The sequence below is a fragment of the Hemitrygon akajei genome, chromosome 7 (genome assembly GCF_048418815.1).
Source record: "Hemitrygon akajei chromosome 7, sHemAka1.3, whole genome shotgun sequence".
NCBI classification, from domain to species: Eukaryota; Metazoa; Chordata; class Chondrichthyes; order Myliobatiformes; family Dasyatidae; genus Hemitrygon; species Hemitrygon akajei.
In genome coordinates, this window is record NC_133130.1 from 3,892,808 (window position 1) to 3,914,933 (window position 22,126).

General features: G+C 48.6%; 1 protein-coding gene across 7 annotated transcripts in view; it reads left to right on the forward strand.

Moving 5' to 3' along the window:
* The window catches only part of LOC140730175 (protein EFR3 homolog B-like), a 179,665-nt gene that overhangs the window by 91,677 nt on the left and 65,862 nt on the right, over window positions 1-22,126 (forward strand). For all 7 annotated transcript variants that reach the window (XM_073050313.1, XM_073050312.1, XM_073050316.1 and 4 more), the window contains 2 exons: window positions 10,424-10,475; window positions 19,767-19,939. In XM_073050313.1, the coding sequence (XP_072906414.1) occupies window positions 10,424-10,475; window positions 19,767-19,939 (225 nt within the window). The remainder of the gene's footprint in view (window positions 1-10,423; window positions 10,476-19,766; window positions 19,940-22,126) is intronic.

Here is a 22,126-nt window from a genome sequence, read left to right on the forward strand (position 1 = left end):
AGCCTCCATGTTCGTTGACCAGTCCAGTTTATTGTCCATTCTGCAAGCATTGTCCATGGTAAGCAGCAGCAGAGCAACGATCCCCCCCTCCCCACCAGCAGAAAAACTATCAGCTCCCCTCACCGAGCACTCAAACGTGCAGCAATAAAGACACACCCCAAAGACTACTCATTCACCTGGTATTCAACATACCACAGGCTCTCTCTCCCTAATAAGTTGAAAAGAGGTGTCCGCATTTCACAGTGAGAGGGGAGATATAACAAAACAACTGGCTGATTTACAGTGTTAAAAGTCTGTTGCATCGCTTTTTCCGAGCTCTGTGCTGCTGGGCACATAGCTGCTTCCGATCTTCCTTGTTCTTATTTACTCAACTGACTAACATTTACTCAGTAGGGATGCCAGGTAGGATAGTGAAATGCTCCTTTTGTGGGATGTGAGAAGACAGGAAGACCTCAAGTGTCCCCGACGACTACAACTGTGAAAAGTGCATCTAGCTGCAGCTTCTAACACTCAGTGTTAAGTAGTTGGAGCTGGAACTGTATGAAATCCGGATGTAACCCTGCACATGTTGATGGGAGAAGGCAGTTTAAATGGGTCAGCATGGATTAGATGGACTGAAGCTCCTGTTTCTGTGCTATAACTCTATGACTTATTCAAGAAGTAGATGGGTGATAGATAGGACATACAGAGAGGTAGTTACACCCAAGGTGCAGGACACAGGAAACTGGGTGACAGTCAGGAAGGGGAAAGGGGTTAAAGAGCCAGTGCAGAGTACCTCAGTGGCCATCCCCATCAACAAATGCTATGTCACTTTGGATACTGTTTGGGGAGGGGGGTATGACTTAGCAGAGGAAAGTCACAGGTCTCTGGCACTGAGTCTGGTTCTGTGACTCAAGAGGGAAGGGAGGAGAAGAGGCGACCTGTGATGATAGGGGATTCATTAGTTAGGGGAACAGAAAGAAGATTCTTTGGATGAGAACAAGATTCCCAGATGGTATATTGCCTCTGACATAGGTAGGAAGAGTGATGAGTTTCTCAGAGTGAGTTTAGGGAGTTAGGTGCTAAGATAAATGATAGGATCTCCAGAGTTGTGATCTTAGGATTGCTACGCATGCCACATGCTAGTGAGGCCAGAAATGGGGGGATTATACAGTTTTACATGTGACTAAGGAATTGGTGTAGGAGGGAGGTCATCAGATTTTTGGATAATTGAGCTCTCTTCCATGGAAGGTGGAACCTGTGCAGAAGAGATGGTTTGCACTTGAACTGGAAGGGGACTAATATCCTAGCGGGAAGGTTTGCTAGTGTTGCATGGGGTGGGGGTGGGGTTTAAATTAGAGTTGCACGGGAATGGGAAACAGAATGCTAAGACAGTTAGTGGAGAAGTTGTGGAGACAGATGTTGGTAAGACCTCAGAGAAAGTCAAGAATCAAAAGTTTGAGCATGGTGAGACATGACACAGTGGGAGGGATTAAAGGAGGAGGTATGGCGTACTAGTCAAGTAAAATATCACGGCAGTGCTCGGTCAGGATAAACTGGAGAACTCATCTATTGAGGCATTATGTGTGGAACTGAGGAATAAAAAAGATATGACAACATTAATGGGGCTATATTTCAGACCACCCAACAGTCTGAGAGATTTAGAGGAACACATTTGTAGAGAGATTGCAGACTGTTGCAAGAAACATAAGGTGTCATGGTTCTGGTTGTCTGTTCCCCTTATAACACTCCGTTCTCCCTGATTATGCCCTAATTTCAGTCATTAGATTTCCAATTGCTGCTAATTTACTTAATTACAGTACACCTGGTTTTCATCAGAGACTGTGAAATAAGTACTATGCGTCACCATCACAGTTTGCCAGTTGGTCTATTCTCATGTGATACTTCGTTCCCTTGTCCAATTAGAACTGTTAGTTCTAAGTTCAGCTCCAGTTTCAAGATAGTCCCTGTAAATCCCATCTCCTTGTCAAGATTCCTCCGGTTTGCTGTTCTACGTTCACATCTCCGACAGCATCCCCAACTCAGTCGGCTTGCCAGTGTCCTGCACTTGGGTTCTCCTTAGTCACCCCGTGCAATATAAGGTTGTTATACTAGGTGATTTTAACTTCCCGTGTATTGACTAGGACTCCCATACTGTAAAAGGTCTAGATGGGATAGAGTTTGTCAAATGTGTCAGGAAAGTTTCCTTCATCAGTACGTACAAGTGCCAATGAGAGAGTGTGCGATACTTGATCTGTTATTGCAGAATATGACAGAGAGAAGTTTGTGTGAGGAATACTTGACATCCAGTGACCAGAAGCCATTAGTTTCAAGGTAAATATGCAAAAGGATAGGTCTGGTCTGTGGGGTGAGATTCTAAACTGACAAATGACCAATTTTGATTGTATCAGAAAAGATCTGGCACATGTGGATTGGGACAGGCTGTTTTCTGGCAAAGGTGTACTTGGTAAGAGAGAGGTCTTCCAAGCTGAAATTTTGAAATTCAGAAGGTAGTATGTGCCTTTCAGAATAAAAAGTAAAGATAAAAGGCTTAGGGAACCTTAGTTTTCAAGAGATGTTGAGGCCCCGGTTAAGATTAAAAAAAGGTGCAAAGGAGGTACAGGCAGGTAGGATTAAATGAGGTACTTATGGAGTATAAGAAATGCAAAAGAACACTTAGAAAAAAATCAAAAGGGCTAAAAGAAGGCATTAGTTTGCTCTAGCTGCCGAGGTATAGGAGAATTCTGAGGGATTCTACAGATATTTAAGAGCAAAAAGATTGCAAGGGACAAAATTGGTCCTCTGGAAGAGCAGAATGGTAATCCATATGTGACCCAAAAGGGATGGGGAAGATCTTAAAGGAATTTTTTGCATTTGTATTTACTTGAGAGATGGACACAGAGTCTACAGAAATGAGGGAAAGCCATCGACTTCAGTGACCCTATACAGATTACAGAAGAGGAGATGTTTGCTGTCTTGAGGAAAATTAGGTTGAATAAATCCCCAGGGTCTCACAAGGTTATCCCATGGACTATCTAGGAGGCAAGTGCAGAAATTACAGAGGCCCAAACAGAGATATTTAAATCATCCTTAGCAACAGGTGAGGTATCAGAGCATTGGAAGATAGCCAATGTTGTTCAGCTGTTTAAGAAAGGCTCCTAAATAAACCAGGAAATTACAGGCCAGTGAGGCTGACATCACTAGTGGGAACATTTTTGTAAGGTATTCCAAGGGGCCAGATATATAAGTATTTGGATAGATGTGGACTGATTAAGGATAGTCAACATGGCTTTGTACGTAGTAGGTCTTGTCTAACCAATCTTATATAGTGTGTCAAGGAAGTTACCAGGAAAGTTGATGAAGGCAAGGCAATGGATGTTGTCTACATGGACTTTAGTGAGGCATTTGACAGTGTCCCACATGGGAGGCTGGTCCACACGGTTCAGTCATTCAGCATTCAGGATAAGGTAGTAAAGTGGATGAGAAGCCAGAGAGTAGTAGTAGAGGGTTACCTCTCTGGTTGGAGGCCTGTCACTAGTGGTGTGTTGCAGGGATCAGTGCCAGGTCCATTGTTTGTCATCTATATCAACAATCTGGATGATAATGTGGTGAACTGGATCAGCAAATTTGCAGATGGCACCAATATTTGGGGAGGGTAATGGACAGCAAGGAAGAGTATCAAAGCTTGTGGTGGGATCTGCTAGAAAAATAGGCTGAAAAATGGCAGAATGGAATTTAATTCAGACAAGTGTGAGGTGTTGCAGTTCGGTAGGACCAACCAGGGAAGGTCTCACACAGTGAATGGTAGCACACTGAGGAGTGTGATAGAGCAAAGGGATCTCAACTGCTTTCTCTGACATATATGCACCATGTACACAAAAAAGTGATCCCTTTTAAGTTAAAGGATGTTGCTGGGTCTGGAGGACCTGAGTTAGAGGGAAAGGTTGAATAGGTTCAGACCTTATTCCTTAAAACATAGAAGATTAAGGGAGATTTGATTGCGAGAGAGTGGAATGAGCTGCCAGCACAAGTGGTGCATGTGAGCTTGATTTCATTGTTCAAGAGAAGTTTGGATAGGTGCATGGATGGTAGGAGTATGGAAGGCTATAGTCCTGGTGCAGGTCAATGGGAGTAGGCAGTTTAAATGGTTAGAGATGTACTAGATGGGCTCAAGGGCCTGTATCTGTGCCATACTTTTCTATGATGCTCACATTGAAAGAATTCAGAGAAAAGGAATGCAAGGATCTTGCTGGGTCTTGAGGACCTGAATTTTAAGGAAAGGTTGAATAGGTTCAAAGGATTACTTATTATCAAACATAGAAACATAGAAAATAGGTGCAGGAATAGGCCATTCGGCCCTTTGAGCCTGCACCACTATTCAGTATGATCATGGCTGATCATCCAACTCAGAACCCTGTACCTGCCTTCTCTCCATACCCCCTGATCCCTTTAGCCACAAGGGCCATATCTAACTCCCTCTTAAATATAGCCAATGAACTGGCCTCAACTGTTTCCTGTGGCAGAGAATTCCACAGATTCACCACTCTCTGTGATGAGAAGTTTCTCCTCACCTCGGTCCTAAAAGGCATCCCCTTTATCCTTAAACTGTGACCCCTCGTTCTGGACTTCCTTAACATCAGGAACAATCTTCCTGCATCTAGCCTGTCCAATCCCTTTAGAATTTTGTACGTTTCAATAAGATCCCCCCTCAATCTTCTAAATTCCAGCAAGTATAAGCCTAGTTGACCCAATCTTTCTTCATATGAAAGTCCTGCCATCCCAGGAATCAATCTGGTGAACCTTCTCTGTACTCCCTCTATGGCAAGAATGTCTTTCCTCAGATTAGGGGACCAAAACTGCACACAATACTTCAGGTGTGGTCTCACCAAGGCCTTGTACAACTGCAGTAGAACCTCCCTGCTCCTGTACTCGAATCCTCTTGCTATGAATGCCAACATACCATTCGCCTTTTTCACCACCTGCTGTACCTGCATGCCCACCTTCAATGACTGGTGTACAATGACATCTAGGTCTCGTTGCATATCCCCTTTTCCTAATCGGCCATCATTCAGATAATTATCTGTTTTCCTGTTCTTGCCACCAAAGTGGATAACCTCATTTATCCACATTAAATTGCATCTGCCATGAATTTGCCCACTCACCTAACCTATCCAAGTCACCCTGCATCCTCTTAGCATCCTCCTCACAGCTAACACTGCTGCCCAGCTTCATGTCATCCGTAAACTTGGAGATGCTGCCTTTAATTCCCTCGTCTAAATCATTAATATATATTGTAAACAACTGGGGTCCCAGCACTGAGCCTTGCGGTACCCCACTAGTCACTGCCTGCCATTCTGAGAAGGTCCCGTTTATTCCCACTCTTTGCTTCCTGTCTGCCAACCAATTCTCTATCCACATCAATACCATACCCCCAATACTATGTGCTTTAAGTTTGCACACTAATCTCCTGTGTGGGACCTTGTCAAAAGCCTTTTGAAAGTCCAAATATACCACATCCACTGGTTCTCCCCTATCCACTCTACTAGTTACATCCTCAAAAAATTCTTTAAGATTCGTCAGACATGATTTTCCTTTCACAAATCCATGCTGACTTTGTCCAATGATTTCACCGCTTTCCAAATGTGCTGTTATCACATCTTTGATAACTGACTCTAGCATTTTCCCCACCACCGATGTCAGGCTAACCAGTCTATAATTCCCCGGTTTTTCTCTCCCTCCTTTTTTAAAAAGTGGGGTTACATTAGCCACCCTCCAATCCTCAGGAACTAATCCAGAATCTAAAGAGTTTTGAAAAATTATCACTAATGCATCCACTATTACTTGGGCTACTCCCTTAAGCACTCTGGGATGCAGACCATCTGGCCCTGGGGATTTATCTGCCTTTAATCCCTTCAATTTACCTAACACCACTTTCCTACTAACATGTATTTCCCTCAGTTCCTCCATCTCACTAGACCCTCGGTCCCCTACTATTTCCAGAAGATTATTTGTGTCCTCCTTAGTGAAGACAACCAAAGTAGCTATTCAATTGGTCTGCCATGTCCTTGTTCCCCATGATCAATTCACCTGTTTCTGACTTAAGGGACTTACATTTGTCTTAACCAATCTTCTTCTTTTCACATATCTATAAAAGCTTTTACTGTCAATTTTTATGTTCCCTGCCAGCTTTCTCTAATAATCTTTTTTCCCTTTCCTAATTAATCCCTTTGTCCTCCTCAGCTGGACTCTGAATTTCTCCCAGTCCTCAGGTGTGCCTCTTTTTCTGACTAATTTGTATGTTTCTTCTTTGGGTGCACTACCTTTCCTGGTTTATTCTTTTGCCAAACTGGGATGAACAATTGTAGTTCATCCATGCAGTCTTTAAATGCTTGCCATTGCATATCCACCGTCAACCCTTTAAGTATCATTTGCCAGTCTATCTTAGCTAATTCACGTCTCATACCTTCAAAGTTACCCTTCTTTAAGTTCAGAACCTTTGTTTCTGAATTAACTATGTCACTCTCCATCTTAATGAAGAATTCCACCATATTATGGTCACTCTTACCCAAGGGGCCTCGCACGACAAGATTGCTAACTAACCCTTCCTCATTGCTCAATACCCAATCTAGAATGGCCTGCTGTCTAGTTGGTTCCTCGACATGTTGGTTCAGAAAACCATCCCGCATACATTCCAAGAAATCCTCTTCCTCAGCACCCTTACCAATTTGGTTCACCCAATCTATATGTAGATTGAAGTCACCCATTATAACTGCTGTTCCTTTATTGCATGCATTTCTAATTTCCTGTTTAATGCCATCCCCAACCTCACTACTACTGTTAGGTGGCCTGTACACAACTCCCACCAGCGTTTTCTGCCCCTTAGTGTTATGCAACTCTACCCATATTGATTCTACATCCTCCAGGCTAATGTCCTTCCTTTCTATTGCGTTAATCTCCTCTCTAACCAGCAATGCTACCCCACCTCCTTGTCTTTCCTGTCTATCCCTCCTGAATATTGAATATCCCTGGATGTTGAACTCCCATCCTTGGTCACCCTGGAGCCATGTCTCTGTGATCCCAACTATATCATATTCATTAATAACTATCTGCACATTCAATTCATCAACCTTGTTATGAATGCTCCTCGCATTGACACACAAAGCCTTCAGGCTTGTTTTTACAACACTCTTCACCCTTATACAATTATGTTGAAAAGTGGCCCTTTTTGATTTTTGCCCTGGATTTGCCTGCCTGCCACTTTTACTTTTCACCTTACTACTTTTTGCTTCTACCCTCATTTTACACCCCTCTGTCTCTCTGCACTTGTTCCCATCCTCCTGCCACATTAGTTTAAATCCTCCTGAACCGCAGGACTTCCTTGACTTATTTCTATTTTCCTCTTCCTCAACCCTAACAGCCTGGTTTCCTTCCCCTTGCCAACTCAGTTTAAACCCTCCCTAACAGCTGTATTAAACAATCCCGCCAGGATATTAGTACCCTTTGAGTTCAGGTGTAACCCATCGTTTCTGTATAAGTCATGCCTTCCCCAAAATAGATCCCAGTGATCTAAGAATTTGAAGCCCTGCCATCTGCACCAGTTACTTAGCCACACATTCATCTGTTTAATTCTGCTATTCTTACTATCATTAGTGTGTGGCTCAGGCAGTAATCCTGAGATTATTACTCTGGAGGTCCGGCTTTTCAATTTTCTTCCTAGCTCCCAGTAATCTTCCTTCAGGACCTCAGGTCAAAACATGTATCCATATATAACTCTGAAATCTGTCTTCTCCAGATAGCCACGAAACAAAGAGAGAACGTGAAAGTGATTCAGAGAGAAACATCAAACTCACAACCCCTCTCTGCACAAAAATACTAACAGAACATTAACCCCAGACACTGTCCCCTCACACAACAAGGCGGAAAAGGAATGGGCAATAAAAACACAGAATATAAAAGCCATAAGTTTGAAAATGACCACAGTGCATAAACGCAATAGTCTAATTCATGAAACACAGAACCACAATAGCACCGACATTCATTGAAGGAGCAGGACACTACATGAGGCAGAGAGACCTATGCATCTATAACAGCAAGCCACACAATGTTAGTCTCTTTCTCCAGCAGCAATCAAAACAAAGGCAGTTGGTGCTGAAGCTCTTGCTCACCTTCTGCATTTGTCTCGATGTTTCAGTTAAGACTTTATTCCCTAAAACAGGGAAGATTAAAGGGAGACTTGATATAGGTATACAAAATTATGAGGGGTGTAGATAGCGTAAATGCAAGCAGGCTTTTCTACTGAGGTTGAGTGAGACTTGAACTAGAGGTCATGGGTTAAAGGTGAATGCTTAAGGGGAACATGAGGGGAGCTTCTTTACTCAAAGGATGGTGAGGGTGTGGGACAAGCTGCCAGAAGAAGTGGTGTCTACCAGTTTGAGTTCAATTTTAAGAAAAATTTGGATAGGTACTGTACATGGATGGAGGGCTATAGTCCAGGTGCAGGTTCAGCACAGACTAGATGGGCTGCAGTGGATTATGACTCTATGACTGCATGCATGGCCATTGACTGTGGTTTAACACTACAATCCATCATAGTAACATGCACAAAATGCTGGAGGAATTCATTAGATCAGACAGCATCTATGGAAATGAATAGATGTTGATGTTTCGGGCCAAGTCCCTTCTTCTGGACTGAGAAGGAAAGGGGAAGACACCAGAATTGCTCACGGGAGCTATAGACAAATAGCTCACGGGGATCATTGTCCTAATTTCTGGATTACTTTCGGTGTCACATGGTAACCAGGGCAGGAATAGAAAGCCAGAAACTGCTTCAAAGAGACAGAGTTCCAGATTCTTGGATAGCAGAGTAGTCTGATTAGGGATAGTCAGCATGATTTTCTGAGGGACAGATCATGTCTCTTGACCCTGATTGAATTCTTTGAGGATGTGACAAAGCACATTGATGAAGGAGAGCAGTCAATGTGGTATACTGTATATGAACTTTAGTACAGCGTTTGATTAGGTTCCCCTTTGTAGGCTCATTCAGAAAGTCAGGAAGTATGGGATCTAGGGAAACTTGGCTGTGTAGGCTCAGAATTGGCTTGCCCACAGAAGACGGTGTAGACGGAACATCTTGGAGTTGGTGGTATTCCACAAAGGTCATTTCTGGGTCCCTTGCTCTTTGCCATATTTATAAATGATCTGAATGAGAAAATGGAAGGGTGGGTTAGTAAGTTTGCAGATGACATGAAGGTTGATGGAGTTGTAGATAGTGTGGAGCAGTGGTCCCCAACCACCGGGCCACAGACCAGTACCGGTCCATGGCCCGGAGGTTGGGGACCATTGGTGTAGAGGATTGTTGAAACATGACATTGACAGGATGAAGAGCTGACCTGAGAAGTGGCAGATGAAGTTCAACTGGAAAAGTGTGAAGTGATTCACTTTGCAAGGTCAATTTTCAAGGCAGGATATAGGGCTAATAGCATGTCCATAGATCCCTGAAAAGTTGCCATGCAAGTTGATATGGTGGTTAAGAAGGCTTATGGTATGTTGGTCTTCATTAGTCAGGGGATTATCACAAGCTACTGTTGCAATTCTATAAAACCCTGGTTTGACACTTGAAATATTGTGTTCAGTTCTGTTCACAACATCATAGGAGGATGTGGAAGCTTTAGAGAGGGTGCAGAAGGATAATGCCTGGATTAGAAAACACATTTTATGAAGATAGGTTGAGCAAGCTAGGGTTTTTGTCTTTGGAGTGAAGGAAGAAGAAAGGTGACTTGATAGAGATGTACAAGATTATGAGGCATAGATTGATCAAAGGATAGCTTTATTTGTCACATGCACATTGGAACATCAAAATATACAGCTATGATTCACTTTATTTGTGTCAGATCAAACCAGCAAGGATTGTGCTGGGCAGCCTGCATGTGTGGCCCCAACATAACACGCTCACAACTCACAAACTTCAAACCGTACTTTGGAATGGGGTAGGAAACTGGAGCGCCTACTGGATACTCACATGGTCATGGGGAGAGCATGCAAACTCCTTACAGCAGCAGCAGGAATTGAATCACAATCTTACACCTGGTGCTGTAAAGTGCTGTACTAATTGCTACATAGCCTAGAGCTGTTCAAACTCTCAAAATCATGAGGTTCAGCACGGAGTGAACGCGGGGAATGGGTTCCCATTGGTGGGAAGGTTCAGAGCCAACAGGAACACGTAATGTTTCTGTTGAAGGAGCCAGAGATGTTAGGGGAGAGTCATGATCTCGACTTCCCAGTCTGAACAGCGTGAGAGAGAAAAGATTTGCACAGAAGCAGGGAAAGAGCAAGCTGTGAAATATTGAGTGTCTAGCAAAGGGATGTGTGGGCTGAGCAGCTCGATGTGCTGAATGACTCAATATTTAAAGGTAAACAATGCTAATTTTCTCTCTCTGTCTCCCAGGGATGATGCAAACCGTATGATTCAGATGATGCTGCTGAAGTCTCTTCTCCAGGTAATGACTTGAGGAGAATATTAACCATCTCTGACTCTTGAAGTCCCCAAGCTGTAACAGTGTTGGGCTAACAGCTACACTATCGTGACTTAAGGAGAATATTCTCTCGGTCCAGCACTACGCGCACCTGACAGATGCGGTCACCCGATAGATGGTGCCCAAATTGAATTCTGAACTCTGGAACTCCCCAAACTGTCCAGTACCGTTCAGTGTGCAGTGGCACTACCGTTCAGTGTGCAGTGGCTCTACCGTTCAGTGTGCAGTGGCTCTACCGTTCAGTGTGCGGTGGCATTACCGTTCAGTGTGCGGTGGCTCTACCGTTCAGTGTGCGGTGGCATTACCGTTCAGTGTGCGGTGGCTCTACCGTTCAGTGTGCAGTGGCACTACCGTTCAGTGTGCAGTGGCTCTACCGTTCAGTGTGCAGTGGCTCTACCGTTCAGTGTGCGGTGCCTCTACCGTTCAGTGTGCGGTGACACTACCGTTCAGTGTGCGGTGACACTACCGTTCAGTGTGCGGTGGGTCTACCGTTCAGTGTGCGGTGGCATTACCGTTCAGTGTGCGGTGGCATTACCGTTCAGTGTGCGGTGGCTCTACCGTTCAGTGTGCGGTGGCTCTACCGTTCAGTGTGCAGTGGCTCTACCGTTCAGTGTGCAGTGGCTCTACCGTTCAGTGTGCGGTGCCTCTACCGTTCAGTGTGCGGTGACACTACCGTTCAGTGTGCGGTGGGTCTACCGTTCAGTGTGCAGTGGCTCTACCGTTCAGTGTGCGGTGGCTCTACCGTTCAGTGTGCGGTGGCTCTACCGTTCAGTGTGCAGTGGCTCTACCGTTCAGTGTGCGGTGGCTCTACCGTTCAGTGTGCAGTGGCTCTACCGTTCAGTGTGCAGTGGCTCTACCGTTCAGTGTGCAGTGGCTCTACCGTTCAGTGTGCGGTGGCTCTACCGTTCAGTGTGCAGTGGCTCTACCGTTCAGTGTGCAGTGGCACTACCGTTCAGTGTGCGGTGGCTCTACCGTTCAGTGTGCAGTGGCTCTACCGTTCAGTGTGCAGTGGCTCTACCGTTCAGTGTGCGGTGGCTCTACCGTTCAGTGTGCTGTGGCTCTACCGTTCAGTGTGCAGTGGCTCTACCATTCAGTGTGCAGTGGCTCTACCATTCAGTGTGCAGTGGCTCTACCGTTCAGTGTGCAGTGGCTCTACCGTTCAGTGTGCAGTGGCACTACCGTTCAGTGTGCAGTGGCACTACCGTTCAGTGTGCAGTGGCACTACCGTTCAGTGTGCAGTGGCATTACCGTTCAGTGTGCGGTGGCTCTACCGTTCAGTGTGCAGTGGCACTACCGTTCAGTGTGCAGTGGCACTACCGTTCAGTGTGCGGTGGCTCTACCGTTCAGTGTGCGGTGGCATTACCGTTCAGTGTGCGGTGGCTCTACCGTTCAGTGTGCAGTGGCATTACCGTTCAGTGTGCAGTGGCACTACCGTTCAGTGTGCAGTGGCACTACCGTTCAGTGTGCGGTGGCTCTACCGTTCAGTGTGCGGTGGCTCTACCGTTCAGTGTGCAGTGGCTCTACCGTTCAGTGTGCAGTGGCACTACCGTTCAGTGTGCAGTGGCACTACCGTTCAGTGTGCAGTGGCTCTACCGTTCAGTGTGCAGTGGCATTACCGTTCAGTGTGCAGTGGCTCTACCATTCAGTGTGCAGTGGCTCTACCGTTCAGTGTGCAGTGGCTCTACCGTTCAGTGTGCGGTGGCTCTACCGTTCAGTGTGCGGTGGCTCTACCGTTCAGTGTGCAGTGGCTCTACCGTTCAGTGTGCGGTGGCTCTACCGTTCAGTGTGCGGTGGCTCTACCGTTCAGTGTGCGGTGGCTCTACCGTTCAGTGTGCGGTGGCTCTACCGTTCAGTGTGCGGTGGCACTACCGTTCAGTCTGCAGTGACTCTACCGTTCAGTGTGCAGTGGCACTACCGTTCAGTGTGCAGTGGCTCTACCGTTCAGTGTGCAGTGGCTCTACCGTTCAGTGTGCAGTGGCTCTACCGTTCAGTGTGCAGTGGCACTACCGTTCAGTGTGCGGTGGCTCTACCGTTCAGTGTGCAGTGGCTCTACCGTTCAGTGTGCAGTGGCACTACCGTTCAGTGTGCAGTGGCACTACCGTTCAGTGTGCAGTGGCTCTACCGTTCAGTGTGCAGTGGCTCTACCGTTCAGTGTGCGGTGGCTCTACCGTTCAGTGTGCGGTGGCTCTACCGTTCAGTGTGCGGTGGCTCTACCGTTCAGTGTGCAGTGGCTCTACCGTTCAGTGTGCAGTGGCACTACCGTTCAGTGTGCGGTGGCTCTACCGTTCAGTGTGCAGTGGCTCTACCGTTCAGTGTGCAGTGGCTCTACCGTTCAGTGTGCGGTGGCTCTACCGTTCAGTGTGCAGTGGCTCTACCGTTCAGTGTGCGGTGGCTCTACCGTTCAGTGTGCGGTGGCACTACCGTTCAGTCTGCAGTGACTCTACCGTTCAGTGTGCAGTGGCACTACCGTTCAGTGTGCAGTGGCTCTACCGTTCAGTGTGCAGTGGCTCTACCGTTCAGTGTGCAGTGGCTCTACCGTTCAGTGTGCAGTGGCTCTACCGTTCAGTGTGCAGTGGCACCACCGTTCAGTGTGCAGTGGCTCTACCGTTCAGTGTGCAGTGGCTCTACCGTTCAGTGTGCAGTGACTCTACCGTTCAGTGTGCAGTGGCTCTACCGTTCAGTGTGCAGTGGCTCTACCGTTCAGTGTGCGGTGGCACTACCGTTCAGTGTGCGGTGGCTCTACCGTTCAGTGTGCGGTGGCAGTACCGTTCAGTGTGCAGTGGCACTACCGTTCAGTGTGCAGTGGCTCTACCGTTCAGTGTGCAGTGGCATTACCGTTCAGTGTGCAGTGGCTCTACCGTTCAGTGTGCAGTGGCTCTACCGTTCAGTGTGCGGTGGCATTACCGTTCAGTGTGCGGTGGCACTACCGTTCAGTGTGCGGTGGCTCTACCGTTCAGTGTGCGGTGGCTCTACCGTTCAGTGTGCAGTGGCTCTACCGTTCAGTGTGCAGTGGCACTACCGTTCAGTGTGCAGTGGCTCTACCGTTCAGTGTGCAGTGGCATTACCGTTCAGTGTGCAGTGGCTCTACCGTTCAGTGTGCAGTGGCACTACCGTTCAGTGTGCGGTGGCTCTACCGTTCAGTGTGCATTGGCATTACCGTTCAGTGTGCAGTGGCTCTACCGTTCAGTGTGCAGTGGCTCTACCGTTCAGTGTGCATTGGCATTACCGTTCAGTGTGCAGTGGCTCTACCGTTCAGTGTGCATTGGCATTACCGTTCAGTGTGCAGTGGCTCTACCGTTCAGTGTGCAGTGGCTCTACCGTTCAGTGTGCAGTGGCATTACCGTTCAGTGTGCAGTGGCTCTACCGTTCAGTGTGCAGTGGCTCTACCGTTCAGTGTGCAGTGGCTCTACCGTTCAGTGTGCAGTGGCATTACCGTTCAGTGTGCAGTGGCATTACAGTTCAGTGTGCAGTGGCTCTACCGTTCAGTGTGCAGTGGCTCTACCGTTCAGTGTGCAGTGGCTCTACCGTTCAGTGTGCAGTGGCATTACCGTTCAGTGTGCAGTGGCTCTACCGTTCAGTGTGCAGTGACTCTACCGTTCAGTGTGCAGTGGCTCTACCGTTCAGTGTGCGGTGGCTCTACCGTTCAGTGTGCGGTGGCTCTACCGTTCAGTGTGCGGTGGCTCTACCGTTCAGTGTGCAGTGGCTCTACCGTTCAGTGTGCAGTGGCACTACCGTTCAGTGTGCGGTGGCACTACCGTTCAGTGTGCAGTGGCTCTACCGTTCAGTGTGCAGTGGCTCTACCGTTCAGTGTGCAGTGGCATTACCGTTCAGTGTGCGGTGGCACTACCGTTCAGTGTGCGGTGGCTCTACCGTTCAGTGTGCGGTGGCTCTACCGTTCAGTGTGCAGTGGCATTACCGTTCAGTGTGCGGTGGCACTACCGTTCAGTGTGCAGTGGCTCTAGCGTTCAGTGTGCAGTGACTCTACCGTTCAGTGTGCGGTGGCTCTACCGTTCAGTGTGCAGTGGCTCTACCGTTCAGTGTGCAGTGGCTCTACCGTTCAGTGTGCGGTGCCTCTACCGTTCAGTGTGCGGTGACACTACCGTTCAGTGTGCGGTGGGTCTACCGTTCAGTGTGCAGTGGCTCTACCGTTCAGTGTGCGATGGCTCTACCGTTCAGTGTGCGGTGGCTCTACCGTTCAGTGTGCGGTGGCTCTACCGTTCAGTGTGCAGTGGCTCTACCGTTCAGTGTGCAGTGGCTCTACCGTTCAGTGTGCAGTGGCTCTACCGTTCAGTGTGCTGTGGCTCTACCGTTCAGTGTGCAGTGGCTCTACCGTTCAGTGTGCAGTGGCTCTACCATTCAGTGTGCAGTGGCTCTACCGTTCAGTGTGCAGTGGCTCTACCGTTCAGTGTGCAGTGGCTCTACCGTTCAGTGTGCAGTGGCACTACCGTTCAGTGTGCAGTGGCACTACCGTTCAGTGTGCAGTGGCACTACCGTTCAGTGTGCAGTGGCATTACCGTTCAGTGTGCGGTGGCTCTACCGTTCAGTGTGCAGTGGCACTACCGTTCAGTGTGCAGTGGCACTACCGTTCAGTGTGCAGTGGCACTACCGTTCAGTGTGCAGTGGCACTACCGTTCAGTGTGCAGTGGCATTACCGTTCAGTGTGCAGTGGCTCTACCGTTCAGTGTGCGGTGGCTCTACCGTTCAGTGTGCAGTGGCACTACCGTTCAGTGTGCAGTGGCACTACCGTTCAGTGTGCAGTGGCATTACCGTTCAGTGTGCAGTGGCTCTACCGTTCAGTGTGCGGTGGCTCTACCGTTCAGTGTGCGGTGGCACTACCGTTCAGTGTGCAGTGACTCTACCGTTCAGTGTGCAGTGGCACTACCGTTCAGTGTGCAGTGGCTCTACCGTTCAGTGTGCAGTGGCTCTACCGTTCAGCGTGCAGTGGCACCACCGTTCAGTGTGCAGTGGCTCTACCGTTCAGTGTGCAGTGGCTCTACCGTTCAGTGTGCAGTGGCTCTACCGTTCAGTGTGCAGTGACTCTACCGTTCAGTGTGCAGTGGCTCTACCGTTCAGTGTGCAGTGGCTCTACCGTTCAGTGTGCAGTGGCTCTACCGTTCAGTGTGCGGTGGCACTACCGTTCAGTGTGCGGTGGCTCTACCGTTCAGTGTGCAGTGGCACTACCGTTCAGTGTGCAATGGCTCTACCGTTCAGTGTGCAGTGGCATTACCGTTCAGTGTGCAGTGGCTCTACCGTTCAGTGTGCGGTGGCATTACCGTTCAGTGTGCAGTGGCACTACCGTTCAGTGTGCGGTGGCTCTACCGTTCAGTGTGCGGTGGCTCTACCGTTCAGTGTGCAGTGGCTCTACCGTTCAGTGTGCAGTGGCACTACCGTTCAGTGTGCAGTGGCTCTACCGTTCAGTGTGCAGTGGCATTACCGTTCAGTGTGCAGTGGCTCTACCGTTCAGTGTGCAGTGGCATTACCGTTCAGTGTGCAGTGGCTCTACCGTTCAGTGTGCAGTGGCTCTACCGTTCAGTGTGCAGTTGCTCTACCGTTCAGTGTGCGGTGGCTCTACCGTTCAGTGTGCAGTGGCTCTACCGTTCAGTGTGCAGTGGCATTACCGTTCAGTGTGCAGTGGCTCTACCGTTCAGTGTGCAGTGGCACTGCCGTTCAGTGTGCAGTGGCTCTACCGTTCAGTGTGCATTGGCATTACCGTTCAGTGTGCAGTGGCTCTACCGTTCAGTGTGCAGTGGCTCTACCGTTCAGTGTGCATTGGCATTACCGTTCAGTGTGCAGTGGCTCTACCGTTCAGTGTGCATTGGCATTACCGTTCAGTGTGCAGTGGCTCTACCGTTCAGTGTGCAGTGGCTCTACCGTTCAGTGTGCAGTGGCATTACCGTTCAGTGTGCAGTGGCTCTACCGTTCAGTGTGCAGTGGCTCTACCGTTCAGTGTGCAGTGGCTCTACCGTTCAGTGTGCAGTGGCATTACCGTTCAGTGTGCAGTGGCATTACCGTTCAGTGTGCAGTGGCTCTACCGTTCAGTGTGCAGTGGCTCTACCGTTCAGTGTGCAGTGGCTCTACCGTTCAGTGTGCAGTGGCATTACCGTTCAGTGTGCAGTGGCTCTACCGTTCAGTGTGCAGTGACTCTACCGTTCAGTGTGCAGTGGCTCTACCGTTCAGTGTGCAGTGGCTCTACCGTTCAGTGTGCAGTGGCTCTACCGTTCAGTGTGCGGTGGCTCTACCGTTCAGTGTGCGGTGGCTCTACCGTTCAGTGTGCGGTGGCTCTACCGTTCAGTGTGCAGTGGCACTACCGTTCAGTGTGCAGTGGCACTACCGTTCAGTGTGCGGTGGCATTACCGTTCAGTGTGCGGTGGCTCTACCGTTCAGTGTGCAGTGGCTCTACCGTTCAGTGTGCAGTGGCTCTACCGTTCAGTGTGCAGTGGCTCTACCGTTCAGTGTGCGGTGGCATTACCGTTCAGTGTGCGGTGGCTCTACCGTTCAGTGTGCGGTGGCACTACCGTTCAGTGTGCGGTGGCACTACCGTTCAGTGTGCGGTGGCACTACCGTTCAGTGTGCGGTGGCACTACCGTTCAGTGTGCGGTGGCACTACCGTTCAGTGTGCGGTGGCATTACCGTTCAGTGTGCAGTGACTCTACCGTTCAGTGTGCAGTGGCATTACCGTTCAGTGTGCAGTGGCATTACCGTTCAGTGTGCAGTGGCATTACCGTTCAGTGTGCGGTGGCTCTACCGTTCAGTGTGCGGTGGCACTACCGTTCAGTGTGCGGTGGCACTACCGTTCAGTGTGCGGTGGCATTACCGTTCAGTGTGCAGTGGCATTACCATTCAGTGTGCAGTGGCATTACCGTTCAGTGTGCAGTGGCTCTACCGTTCAGTGTGCGGTGGCATTACCGTTCAGTATGCGGTGGCATTACCGTTCAGTGTGCGGTGGCATTACCGTTCAGTGTGCGGTGGCTCTACCGTTCAGTGTGCGGTGGCTCTACCGTTCAGTGTGCAGTGGCATTACCGTTCAGTGTGCGGTGGCATTACCGTTCAGTGTTCGGTGGCACTACCGTTCAGTGTGCGGTGGCACTACCGTTCAGTGTGCGGTGGCATTACCGTTCAGTGTGCAGTGACTCTACCGTTCAGTGTGCGGTGGCACTACCGTTCAGTGTGCGGTGGCACTACCGTTCAGTGTGCGGTGGCACTACCGTTCAGTGTGCGGTGGCACTACCGTTCAGTGTGCGGTGGCTCTACCGTTCAGTGTGCAGTGGCTCTACCGTTCAGTGTGCAGTGGCTCTACCGTTCAGTGTGCAGTGGCTCTACCGTTCAGTGTGCGGTGGCACTACCGTTCAGTGTGCGGTGGCTCTACCGTTCAGTGTGCGGTGGCTCTACCGTTCAGTGTGCGGTGGCACTACCGTTCAGTGTGCGGTGGCATTACCGTTCAGTGTGCGGTGGCTCTACCGTTCAGTGTGCAGTGGCTCTACCGTTCAGTGTGCGGTGGCTCTACCGTTCAGTGTGCGGTGGCTCTACCGTTCAGTGTGCGGTGGCTCTACCGTTCAGTGTGCAGTGGCACCACCGTTCAGTGTGCAGTGGCTCTACCGTTCAGTGTGCAGTGGCTCTACCGTTCAGTGTGCAGTGGCTCTACCGTTCAGTGTGCGGTGGCACTACCGTTCAGTGTGCGGTGGCTCTACCGTTCAGTGTGCGGTGGCTCTACCGTTCAGTGTGCGGTGGCTCTACCGTTCAGTGTGCGGTGGCTCTACCGTTCAGTGTGCAGTGGCATTACCGTTCAGTGTGCAGTGGCTCTACCGTTCAGTGTGCAGTGGCACTACCGTTCAGTGTGCAGTGGCTCTACCGTTCAGTGTGCATTGGCATTACCGTTCAGTGTGCGGTGGCATTACCGTTCAGTGTGCAGTGGCTCTACCGTTCAGTGTGCATTGGCATTACCGTTCAGTGTGCGGTGGCATTACCGTTCAGTGTGCATTGGCATTACCGTTCAGTGTGCAGTGGCTCTACCGTTCAGTGTGCAGTGGCTCTACCGTTCAGTGTGCAGTGGCTCTACCGTTCAGTGTGCAGTGGCACTACCGTTCAGTGTGCAGTGGCTCTACCGTTCAGTGTGCAGTGGCATTACCGTTCAGTGTGCGGTGGCTCTACCGTTCAGTGTGCAGTGGCTCTACCGTTCAGTGTGCAGTGGCTCTACCGTTCAGTGTGCAGTGGCTCTACCGTTCAGTGTGCAGTGGCTCTACCGTTCAGTGTGCAGTGGCTCTACCGTTCAGTGTGCAGTGGCACTACCGTTCAGTGTGCAGTGACTCTACCGTTCAGTGTGCAGTGGCTCTACCGTTCAGTGTGCAGTGACTCTACCGTTCAGTGTGCAGTGGCACTACCGTTCAGTGTGCAGTGGCTCTACCGTTCAGTGTGCAGTGGCATTACCGTTCAGTGTGCAGTGGCTCTACCGTTCAGTGTGCAGTGGCATTACTGTTCAGTGTGCAGTGGCTCTACCGTTCAGTGTGCGGTGGCTCTACCGTTCAGTGTGCAGTGGCATTACTGTTCAGTGTGCAGTGGCTCTACCGTTCAGTGTGCAGTGGCATTACCGTTCAGTGTGCAGTGGCACTACCGTTCAGTGTGCGGTGGCTCTACCGTTCAGTGTGCAGTGACTCTACCGTTCAGTGTGCGGTGGCTCTACCGTTCAGTGTGCAGTGGCTCTACCGTTCAGTGTGCAGTGGCACTACCGTTCAGTGTGCAGTGGCACTACCGTTCAGTGTGCGGTGGCATTACCGTTCAGTGTGCGGTGGCTCTACCGTTCAGTGTGCGGTGGCTCTACCGTTCAGTGTGCAGTGACTCTACCGTTCAGTGTGCGGTGGCTCTACCGTTCAGTGTGCAGTGACTCTACCGTTCAGTGTGCAGTGGCTTTACCATTCAGTGTGAAATTGAGATCCAATTTGTCTTCCCATAATGCAAAACCTCACATATATCTGAATTAACCTCCATTTGCTAATACTTACTTACCCAGCTAATCAAGATCCCTTTGTAAATCCTCATAAACCTTCTCACTGTCAGTGATTTCATCTATATTAATGTCAGCTACAAACTTACCAACCATTCTTTACATTCTCAGTCAGTGATGTCACTTCCAGCAACAGCAAATTCCAGCTATACACATTGTTCCCTATTGGATCATGCGCTTTCCCATCCTGTCATGTGGAGGATCTATAAGCACATGTTTCACTTTACACGTTTGTTGTTCTGTTTTCCTGCCTGCAGGTTACAATTGGGTTTCAGAGCAAGAATCTGTTAGCGACCTTGCCCTCCTCCTTCTTGGAGTCTCTTCTGTCTACAGCATTAATGGAGGATGCTGAACTTCGACTCCTTGTTATCGAGATCCTCCTCAGTCTGATTGACCGTCAGGAAAACAGGCACAAGTTCTCTCATGTCAGGTGTGTGTTCTAAGCAGCCTGCACCCCTGCCTCTTTCCCTCTGTCCTGTTCTTCTGAAGGTGTATTTCCTTCTTGTCATCCTCTAGTATTACCATATATACAACACACACAAAATGCCGAAGCAACTCATCAAGCATCATCACTACTCATGAAGGATCCCAGCCCAAAACATCAACTGTTGATGCTTCCTGACCTGCTGATTTCCTCCAACAATGTGTGTGTGTGTTTCTCTGGATATCCAGTATCTAAGTAATCTCTTGTGTTTACCATGTTATAGACAATAGACAATAGGTGCAGAAGTAGACCATTCGGCCCTTCGAGCCTGCACCGCCATTCTGAGATCATGGCTGATCATCTACTATCGATACCCGGTTCCTGCCTTTTCCCATATCCCTTGATTCCCCTATCCATAAGATACCTATCTAGCTCCTTCTTGAAAGCATCCAGAGAATTGACCTCCACTGCCTTCCGAGGCAGTGCATTCCAGACCCCCACAACTCTCTGGGAGAAGAAGTTTTTCCTTAACTCTGTCCTAAATGACCTACCCCTTATTCTCAAACCATGCCCTCTGGTACTGGACTCTCCCAGCATCTGGAACATATTTCCTGCCTCTATCTTGTCCAATCCCTTAATAATCTTATATGTTGCAACCAGATCCCCTCTCAATCTCCTTAATTCCAGTGTGTACAAGCCCAGTCTCTCTAACCTCTCTGCGTAAGACAGTCCTGACATCCCAGGAATTAACCTTGTGAATCTACGCTGCACTTCCTCTACAGCCAGGATGTCCCTCCTTAACCCTGGAGACCAAAACTGTACACAATACTCCAGGTGTGGTCTCACCAGGGCCCTGTACAAATGCAAAAGGATTTCCTTGTTGTGCAGGGAGTTCTTGCATTGTTTCACAGTGGAACATTTCAAAGTTGAGTTTAATATGATATGCACGAGTACACATATACGTAGCAGCAATAGAGGTACAGTACATCATATAAACAGCATTCACAAGAAAAAATTACCATCAGGCTCTTGAATCAGAGGGGATAACACCACTCAACTTTGCTTGCCCCATCACTGATTGTTCCTCCAAAATATGTTCTCTCTTTCATAGAGTCATAGAAAAAGTACAGCACAGAACCAGGCCTTTCAGCCCATCTAGGCTCTGCTGAACCATTTCAACTATCTACTCCCATTGACAATAGCCCTCCATACCCCAACCATCCAAACTTCAACGTTGAAATTGACTTCAGATGCTCCTTGTACTAGTAGCACATTCCACACTCTCACGACTCTCTGAGTGAAGAAGTTTTCCCTCAAGTTCCCCTTAAACTGTTCACTTTTCACTCTTAACCTATGACCTTTGGTTGTTCACCCACCTAACCTCAGTGGAAAAAGCCTGCTTGCATGTACCCTATCTATATCCCTCATAATTTTGTATACTTCTATCAAATCTCCTCTCAATCTTCTATGTTCCAAGGAATAAAGTTCTAACCTATTCAGTCTTTCCTTAAAACTCAGGTCCTCCAGACCCAGCAACATCTATGTAAATTTTCCCTGTACTCTTTCAATCTTATTTACATCTTTCCTGTTGGTGGGTGACCAGAACTGCACACAATACTCCAAATTAGGCCTCGCTTATGTCTTATACAACTTAAGCATAATATTCCATCTCCTGTACTTTGATTTATGAAGGCCAATGGACCAAAAGTTTTCTTTACAACGCTGTCTATTTGTGAAGCCACTTTCTGTGAATTATGGACCTGTATTCCCAGATCCCTTTGTTCTATCACACTCCTCAGTGCCCTGCCGTTCGCTATATAACACCTGCCCTGGCTGGTCCTGCCAAAGTACAACATCTCACTTGTCTGCAGTAAATTCCATCTGTCATTTTTCAGCCCATTTTGACGGCCTCCAATTTATCAACTACATCTTTGCCAGAAAATAGCCTGTCACAATCCAGTTGCCAGATCATTTCTGATATCAAAATTGGCCTTTCTCCAATTAGAATCTCAACCCACAGACTAGACATACCTTTTGAAACTAATGGCATTGTGATCACCAGATGCAAAGTATTCCATCACACAGACTGATGTCACCTGCCCTGTCTCATTCCCCAACAGGAAGTCAAGTATCACACATTCTCTCATTGGCACTTCTACAACTTCCCTGAACACACTTGACAAACTCCATCCC